Source organism: Musca domestica, unplaced genomic scaffold (genome assembly GCF_030504385.1).
Source record: "Musca domestica strain aabys unplaced genomic scaffold, Musca_domestica.polishedcontigs.V.1.1 12, whole genome shotgun sequence".
NCBI lineage: Eukaryota > Metazoa > Arthropoda > Insecta > Diptera > Muscidae > Musca > Musca domestica.
In genome coordinates this window covers 9,491,021-9,501,270 of record NW_026712155.1, presented here as the reverse complement: position 1 = coordinate 9,501,270, position 10,250 = coordinate 9,491,021, and the positions used below count along the sequence as shown (strand labels likewise).

Genomic DNA, 10,250 nt, shown 5'->3' with positions numbered 1-10,250 from the left:
GGACGACTAGAAGTTATTTATATGGAGAACCAAATGAAAATTCTAGGTCGGCTGTCCGCAGTTGACCTAAAGAAGTTTCATAGAAGACCTTTAGAACTGGGGGACAACAATCCATCCGCAGAACCTTGAAAGGCCTTACGCCCATAAAAGAACGGGATAAAGTCTGTAGATAGGTCATTAGGGATATTCTGTCTATAGGGGAACTGTAGGTCTTCTGTCCATGAGCACCTGGAAAACGTCTCATCTCTATCAGACTTTTACTAAATTTTATGCAGTGGACATATAGCAAGACTGAATAAGTTCTCCTATCATTTAAACGCCTTAAAAATGACTTCTCCTTCTCTCACTACATGTCCCCTTCGAAATAGTAAATTTTTATATTTTTCTAAACATTTACTGAACAATATTCTATTGTTATTTGCTTCCACTAAGGGCTTCTTTACGCTTTACCGAATAATATCCTTTCATTTTATTTGTGCACCAAAACCTGAAATAAAAATCTGGACTTTAAAATTAATGTAAATTTCTCCAAACATTTTTTTTTATTTATTTTGTAACACAAATCATTAACAATTATCCTTCAACAACTTCATCCTCTCTCACCGGATACAATTGATTCCACATTCCCAAGGCCAAAGTCAAGAGACAAGATAACCCCATTGCCAAATAGCCCGTGCGATAGAATTGCTTAATTTTCATTAGCTTTGCTGTATCGAAATACAAATGACGTATGCCGGCAACAAAATGAAAGCACAACGGAAAAACCATGACAGTTCTAGCAGCGGTCCAAAAATATTCGCCAAGTTGCAAAGCTTTCAACTGCTCAACAAAATAATCCACATTATGATCGGACAATAGGGAAGTCAGTCCCACCGTCCATGTCATAAGGCCCAAAGCAAAGCCGGTCATTCGCAACGAGATCGACATCATCGATGTTAATTGCGGTTTATAGATCGTCAGATGGGGTGAGAGTACCCGTTTCAGATCTTCGTTTTTCTGTTGATATGTCTTGGCCGTGCGTGCTGAAGCTGGGATAATTTTCATTCGTATGGAGCTTCCGGAGCCTGTGGCTTGTTTTCCGCTCGGACAAAGTTGAGTTTTCAGGCAATCTATGAAGGCCTTTCCAAATTTTCCACGCAATGGTTTGCTCAGTAGGCACCTGGAAGAGGGAAAATTGGTTGGCGAAATGTTTTTTGAAAGCAGAGGAATTATTTATTTGAAAATCTTACATTTTTGTAATATTGTTTTTTTGAAAAAAAAAAAAAAATATTTGAATAAATTCAAGGAATTTTGTCAATAATAAGACAAATGACAAAAAAGAAAATAAAATTGTGTTGTAAAGCGGTATTTCAACATTTCAGATACTAGATTGCAGTTTTTAAGTCTGAAGACATGGGACGATGAAAAAACTTTTGATTATAAAATTTTGTCAAACCGAACAAATTGGGCATTTTGGGTACTAACAAATTAAAAAGCACTAAGTTCGGCCTCCACCATTTGGAACGAATTTAGGAATTCTCCAAAAAAAGTAGCATCCGTTAAAAATGCTGTTGAATTCTAAAAAAAAATACAGAATATAGGGAGTTACCTTTATTTTGGGGTCTATACGAAGACGTGGACCTGCATAGGCAATTTTCTGTCACAGGCCGTAGTACCTATTAGGAACTTCTAATACAAAATTAGTACCTGTTACGAAGTGCAAATACGAAATTTGAAACAATTCCGGTGAATGTTGAAACTAAAATCATCAAAATACCGAATATAGGGAAGCACCGATATATGGGGGCTATACGAAGACCTGAACATGCAAAGACAATTTTCTGTCTTAGACTGTAGTACCCACTAGGAACTTCAAATATGAAAATTTAAGCAATTCAGGGGAATAATGTCGCTAAAATCATTAAAATACGGAATATAGGGAGGTACACTTATATGGGAGCTTAACATAAACAAAGCTCCCATTTTCAGTAGCAAAAATCATGAAATATTGAAAATTTTTCAGTTTTCAGACCTAAGCATTCAATTATTGTTCTCTTTCATTTTTTCCAAGTCCTCATAAAAATATCTTCGGTTTTCCACACGTTAAGTGCTTAATAGGTCATGGGCTGAGGATATAAAGAGTGAGCTAAAAATAACTGCAACAAAGTCAAACGCCATAATTTTTACATTTTTTTAATTTTATTGAATAAAATAAAAAAATGTCGGAAATATCATTAAATTTTAGAATAAGTTCAGATTTGTTCGAATTGATCACCTTTGACATGAAATATGGCCTTCAACGGCCAATGAAACCATCACACGCTTCCCGAATGTTGCTCTAAGGCACATTCCCGGCGTAGCGCTTGCTGATCGACACTTTGGTATTTTTTAGTGTCAACCTTGCTTTCCAAAATGCTCCAGACGCAATAGTCCAACGGATTGTTGTACGGAGATTTTGGTGGCCATTGTGCGCTGGAAATGAAGCGAGGAAATGAAACGGGAAAGTCCAAGGTGTGCGGCCAAAATTTTTCCTGTCCAAGGCTGTAATACACCCTCCACAATATTTCATTTATTCTGATGCCACGGTCGATTAATACGAGCGGAGAGTGATCATCGGCTGTTATGGCGGCTCACACCATCACCATGGCCGGCGCTCGATTTCTGGTAGCCAACCGAAGGTGCAAAATATTCTTAAAAAAAACCACGCATATGTCCATGTAAATCCTTTAAAAATATTCTTTAAAAAATCCACGCTTATGTCCCACTTAGTCCTTAAAAAATATTCTGAAAAGGAATGCAGGTCATGTCCCTGATAGTCCTTGAACATTTTTCTTTAAAAAATCCACGCCTAAGTCACTATTAGTCCTTAAAACATATTATTTCAATTGAACACCAAAGGTGGTTCTCTCTCGATAGAAGAACAGGGCCGGTCCCCTTTCTGTAAAAAACCAAATTTTGGCCCATTCCCGGCAAAGTGCTTACTTGAGGTGATCGACACTTTGGTATTTTTTAGTGCCAACCTTCCTTTCCAAATTACTCCAGACACAATAGACCAAAGGATTGGTATCCGGAGATTTTGGTGGCCATTGTGCCATGGGAATGAAGCGAGAAACCTCATTTTGTAACCATTTTTGAGTGGCGCGTGCTGAGTGCGATATGCTCAGTCCTGTTGGAATGTCCAAGGTCTGCGGAAAAAATGTTTGGGTACCTTCCAGAATATTTTCGCCATAATATTCGGCATTTATTCTGATGCCACGGTCGATTAATACGAGCGGAGAGCGACCATTGGCTGTTATGGCGGCCCACACCAACACCATGGCCGGCGCTTGAGTTCTGGTGGCCAACCGAAGGTGCACATTTTCAGCTTACCTCTCTGGAAAGTAAACACGATCAATTTTTTTACAAACTGCTGGGCAACGAATGTTTTCTCATCCGAGAAAACCAAATTCGGCAGTTCACCATTTTGGGCCAAGCGAAGCAACACTGTAGCTCCTTTTAGTCTATTTTCTTTCAGTTGCGGTGTAATTTCTTGCACTTTTTGGAGTTTCAATGGCTCAATGACCCCGAGCACATTTTTCAATATTTTCCTGGAATATTGCGATATGTTCAGCTCACGAGCCATTTTTCGGCCACTGCGACACGGGTTTCGATCAAGTCGCTTGCTTACTTTTCGAACCATTTCTGCTGATGTTGCTGTTTTCTTCCTTCCACTTCCTTGAGGTCGAGCTACGCTACGCAGTATCACAGTAACGAGCGATGATACGAGACACAAAAGATTTATTCACATTTAAATGCTGGAGTACTCCGACGATAGCCACTTGTGTTTTTCCAGCCAAATATAAAGAAATCACATTATCACGATTGAATTCCATCACGAATAACTTTTTTCCTGGAAAATTCTCACCAATATGCTCTTGTACGCTTGTAAACAATATAATGAGCTATCACTGGAATAATTTTAACAGCTGTCGGACGAGTGGCATAGAAATGACAGCAGTCTCAAATTGGTTGCAGATCTTTTCATCTCACTCTTTATATAGCCCATTTTTAAAAGTAAAAGACCTGCCGATCAAGAAATATTGAACAATTTTCACCTTAAATTCTCCATACGCTAGATGCTTAATGGGTCATATGCTCAGGATACATATCTGTCATCAAATTAAGGAATACGTTTTAACTTTCCTTCTAATTTTCACGAGCACAATATGTCCTCTCTACCACTTAAGGAATGCATTAACAAATAACTTCCTTTCCAGCAACCCCACCCCCCCCCCCCTTCAACATTTCATACCAATTAATTCCATCTTCTTCTTTGTTCTCTATTAAATATTTCCTGTGAAATCGGAACCAAGGTTATTTAATATTCTACTTTAAAACTCAAACATATGTCAGGAGGAGGAGGAGGAGGACGAGCAAAAAACAAAATGCCTTCTGAATGTGATATCCTTTTGCAGAATGTAATCTCTGTTTTCGGTACAGATTTTTTGGTAACTGACTGAGTGACTGAAGGACTGACTGAGTGTGTCTGTCTGTTCTGCCTGTGTTTGCACACGTGTGTGCAACACAATGACAATGGCATGAGATTTTTTCCAAATTAACTTTTCATTTATTTATGATGTTGCCTTTTTCACGGCGGATGATGATGGTGATGTTTACCACTATTCCGGGGGTCCGTCCGGGCGTTTCACTCCTTTCTCTGATGTTTTCACATTTTGTCATTTTTTGGTTGTTTTTTTTTACTTTGGCACACTTGTCCTTCCATAATGTCATATATTTAAGTGTAAATTTTGCAACAAAAATGTTCTTCAAAAAAAAAAAAAATCATGGATGGTGTTCCTGGAAAATGTGTTGCCAATACCGCGTGTGTGTGTGTCTGTGTGTGTTCGTGAGTGTCTGGTATTTGGTTTTCGATTTTTTGGTACTCAGCACAAAGTGTCCATCACCAAATGTTGGCATCATCTCCTTGCCATAAAGCATGACTTTGCTGCCGAAAAAGTGCACACATACACCCACACATAAACATACACACATACGGACAGGGCCAACAACTGTTGTTGAGGATGTGTGTTTGTGGCAGGAAACGGAAATGAAGCAAAAATATTGTTCACATTTAAATAACCTGACAACTGTTACGTTGTACAGGCAGGCTGGTTGTCCGGCTTACCTTTAACCAGGCAAAAGGCAAACGGGACCATTGTGGTACCCCCCCCAAAAAAAACTCCCGATCCTAAGTGAAGGTGTTTGCAACAAAACCTGCCAAAAAAAGTCTACCGGAAAAAAACCTCCAAAGAGATTGCAACATCGTCAAAGAAATAGCCCGGAAAGGCAGAACGAAGAAAATGGAAACAGAGGGAAAAATAGTGTGGAAAAAAAAAAAAACAAAAAACAGGACGCATAACAAACAAAGAGGGCAAGGGAAAAGACCGAAAATCACAAATCACGTACACACGTTTGTAACCATGGCTGACCAAATATCGGGCAATATACTGACAATGAAAAAAAAAAAAAAAAAAAACACCGAACGGGGTTTGTTCTCTATATTTGTATAGTGCAACAGCAATTCGTATTTATGTAAGAATAGGTGTGTGCGTGTGTGTGTGTCCATAACACACACACTTGCATGCTAAGGATATTCGTGCATAACTGATATCCCAAGATGTGTTACATGTTAAAAAGCTTGCTCTCACATGGATGGAATATTTACTTTTGGCTAACTGTATGCATGGTTGGATAAATCAGAGATTCATGGACGTACACTAAGGTGGGTAGGAGTAAGGAACAAAAAAAGTAAATCCCAATTTTTATCATGGATTTTTGGTACCAATAATTCTTTTAAGGACTTTGAGGGCAAATGGTGTATTATTTTTTTACCCTCAGCTATATGGCTGCAAACGGAACATATCATTTGATACGGCCGAAACGTTCCCCATCGAAATAACGGGCTTTGGAGTCGACCTATCTCCCACAAAAGTTTAAAATTTTCAAAAAATATATTTTACTGCACAGAAAGAGAAATGATAATCCGATTTTGCTCAGGTTAGAAAATGGAAAATAGGGTCCACTACACCATTTGTATACCCTACAACTCTTTGTGTTGGGGGTATTATAAGTTTGATTGGGCAAAAATTATGTAACACCACGAAATATTGGTTTCCCACATAGGAAAGTACATATGGATCTTCCTATCTCGCCGCGGTGAGTCGATCTAGCTATGTGGAGATTAGAATGGAGGTGGGGTTAAGGTCAGAATAGAACCCTATTTCTTTTGAAGATGATCGCACAATATTTAGGGGTCAAAATGGACCAAAAACTGAAAAAAATCCTGATTTTGCAGTTGCTCTACAGGTCGCAGTTATGGACCAATCGACGCGAAAATTAGCATGGGGCTAAAGCTTCGGGCTGGGGAGAAGCCTTCCAATTTTGATGGTCATTGGGTAATATGTAGTGGACGAAAATACTATAACATTTGTGTTAAATAAAAGTCAAATTTCCATTAAACCGCGAATATTTTTAGTCCCGGCGAAATCACAAATAGACGAACAGGTCAATTCTGACCGTTACGTAGATGCCGATAGTATTATATATCGGATATATATAGCGAAATATATACAATACATATATACAAAGGAAGGGGATGTTAGCTAGAATGCTTATATCTCAAGAATGGGTGGACCGATTTTGACAAATTTTGTCAATTCAGAATGCCCTCTTGACATAAAAGTAAAAAATCTAAAAAAATCACATAAAAATAAGTCAAAAATGAGGTTAATATAGATTTTGTAGTATTTTGTACATTTTTTTTTATTTTTTTCATATTTTTATCCCATGCGATTTTTTCAATTTGACTTATAATATTAATGTTTACATTTTGTAATATTTTTTCACCTTACAACACAGGTTGGGGATATTATATAATTATTGCAAATATCGTCCGATCCTCACGGAAATTTTCACAAGGGTAGGGTTGAGGTCAGAAGGGCTAGGCATACTGTTTTCAAAGATGTCAGAAATATATTAGGGGTTGAAATGGACCAACAATTAAAAAATTTCCTGATTATGCAGCCGTTATAAAGGTCACAAATAGAAACCAAAGGGCACGAAATCTCGCATAAAGTTAGAGTTTAGGACAGTGGGTACAATGTACCACTAATTTTGTGTGAAAAATACCAGCATTACTTACAGGCGATATCTGAAATACACAAAAGGCGAACTTGTGGCTTTTTTATGCTGATTTCGTTGACGAATATAGCCAAATATCGTAGACAAGCAAATCATATAGATGAGTCTAAATTTGGAGATGCAGAGGGGCTTCTTCCTTTTGGAAATGATTGCAAAATATTTAGGGGTTAAAATTAACCAAAAACAGAAATTTTTTTCCGATCACACAATTAAAGCCAATCGACACGCCTGTGAAGAGAGAGGACAGGGAAGAATTCTAGCATTTTGGATGACCATTGGATTATATTTAGCTGTACAACAACTAACAGCACGACGTAGTGCATAAATGTTGGGCAAAAGTCTCTAGTCAAAATCCTAATTTCAAAAGCGAAATCTTGCAAAATGGATTTGGACATAATGGGGCTTCCAACATATTGTAGTGTTGTAGGGTATAACATAGTCGGCCCCGCACGACTATAGCCTTTGCATACTTGTTTTTTTAATATAATTTTTCTTTAAATATATAATTTTAAAATCCAGGGTTTAGGCGGTGGTCGCCCTTAAAGAATCTGTACAAAATCCGCTTTTTCCGCTCTGGCGATCATTACTTTTTTAATGTAATGAATGTTGAGAATATCCTTAAAGCGTTTTTGTATCCTACACCACATAGTGATAGGGGTAATATGTCTTTAACATGGAGAAGCAAGCGAGATAGACCCATAGGTACTTTTGAGTATCTTCATAGAATCACTTTCTGAGTCGATTTATGCATGAAGGTCAGTCCGGTAGTCCGTCTGTCCATTAACTTTTGTGAACAAAATGCAGGTCGCATTTATTATCCGATTGAGATCAAATTTTCTAAATAACATTTGTGTGGCTCAAGGACGTAGCCTATAGAAATTGGGGAAAATCGGTTCAAATTTAGATATAACTCCCATATATATTATCTTTATCCGATATCAGGTTTATTGTGCACCAAATGGCTAATATCAGCCCAAATGAAATGTATTTTTCAAATTGAGCTGAAAATCGGTTCAGATATAGCTATAGCTCCAATATATATATTTCATCCGATTTTGTCTTTAAGCCCCTCACATTCGTAATATGCATTCGACAACAATGATATTTGATCCAGATATGTTATGGAGCTCGGAAATACTTTTGCCAAATTTTATAGAGATCGGCTAAGGTTCTGATATAGATCCCATATATATCCTTAATCCAATTTCAGGTTTATTGTGCAAAAATTGGCTAATATCATCCCAAATGGAGTGAACTTCGGGACGTACGTTTCCATTTGGTGGAACTTGGCATCGATATACAATGTGAGATGAAAAAACTGCAACCAACTACAGACTGCTGTCCGACAGCTGTTAAAATTATTCCAGTGATAGCTCATTATATTGTGTACAAGCGTACAAAAGCATATTGATGAGAATGTTCCAGAAAAAATGGTATTCGTGATGGAATTTAAGCGTGATAGTGTGATTTCTTTATATTTGGCCGGAAAACTACAAGTGGCTATCGTTAGAGCACTCCAGCATTTAAATGTGAATAAATCTTTTGTGTCTCGTACCATCGCTCGTAGCATAGCCCGCCGTCAAGGAAGTGGACGAAAGAAAACAGCAACATCAGCAGAAATGGTTCGAAAAGTAAAGAAGCTACTTGATCGAAATCCGCGTTGCAGTGGACGAAAAATGGCTCGTGAGCTGAACATATCGCAATATTCCATTCGGCAAATATTGAAAAATGAGCTCAGGGTAAAGCCATTGAAATTCCAAAAGGGGCAAGAACTTACACCGCAACAGAAAGAAGATAGATTCAAAAGAGTTAAAGATTTGCTTCGCTTGGCCGAAAGTTGTGAACGGCCGAATTTGGTTTTCTCCGATGAGAAAACATTTGTTGTTGACCAACAAAATGATCGTGTTTATTGCCAAAGAGGTCAGCTGAAAATTTGCACCTTCGGTTGGCCACCAGAACTCAAGCGCCGGCCATGGTGATGGTGTGGGCCGCCATAACGGCTGATGGTCGCTCTCCGCTCTTATTAATCGACCGTGGCATCAGAATGAATGCCGAATATTATCGCGAAAATATTCAGGAGAGTGTATTAAAGCCTTGGGCACGCAAGCATTTTATCCGCAGACCTTGGACATTCCAACAGGACTCAACACCATCAACACTCAGCACGCGACACCCAAGAATGGTTACAAACTGAGGTTTCCTCGCTTCATTTCCAGCGCACAATGGCCAACAAAATCTCCGAATATTAATCCTTTGGACTATTGTGTCTGGAGTATTTTAGAAAGCAAGGTTAGCACCAACAAATACCTGCCAAAGTGTCGATCACCTCAAGCAAGAGCTTCGCCGGGAATGGATCAAAATACCTCCGAGTAACATTCGGACAGCGTGTGACGGTTTCATTGATCGTTTGAAGGCTATAATTCGTGCCAAAGTTGACCAATTCGAACAAATCTAAATTTATTCTAAAATTTGATGCTGTTTCCGACATTTTTTGCTTTCATTCAATAAAATTAAAAAAAATGTAAAAATTGTAGCGTCTGACTTTGTTGCAGTTTTTTGAAATCCTTTAAAAAATAGTCTTAACAAATAAAGGATAGTACGACAGCTGTAAAAGCTCATGAAATAATATTTACATTTGTAGCTGTACAGGACCTTGAAAAAAATTTCGGAATTGTAGCTGTGAGAGTCCTTAACAAATATTCGTGAAAAAATCCAGGATCGTTCATAGGAAAGTCCTTGAAAAGTATTTTTGAAAAAAGGCAGGTTTGCAGGATTGTAGTTGTGAAAGTCCTTCGAAAGTATTCCAAAAATCCAAAGTCTTAAAAATATATTCTTCAAAAATGTTCATTAAAAAATTCATCAAGTAAGACGTAGGATTATAGCTGTAAAAGTCTTTAAATTTTTTTTTTCATGAAAAAATCCAGGTAAAAATCTTCAAAAATCAAAATCTACTTAAAAAATCAATGATTGAAGCTGTGAATGTCCTTGAGAAAATCCAATCCAAAATCCAATCCAAATCCAAGATTCTACAAAGGAAAGTCCTTTAAAAATTCCAAGATTCCAGGACTGTAGTTGTGAAAGTCCTTCGAAAG

General features: G+C 37.8%; 1 protein-coding gene across 1 annotated transcript; it reads right to left on the bottom strand.

Annotated features, from left to right (window-relative positions):
- Positions 1–506: 506 nt before the first annotated feature.
- On the bottom strand, positions 507–1,246 carry LOC109612179 (succinate dehydrogenase cytochrome b560 subunit, mitochondrial). The gene is made up of 2 exons (XM_059132289.1): positions 1,230–1,246; positions 507–1,159 (listed from the first exon to the last, which is right to left on the bottom strand). Coding segments are annotated over exons 1-2 (588 nt in total). The 5' UTR covers positions 1,232–1,246; the 3' UTR covers positions 507–573.
- Positions 1,247–10,250: the final 9,004 nt, after the last annotated feature.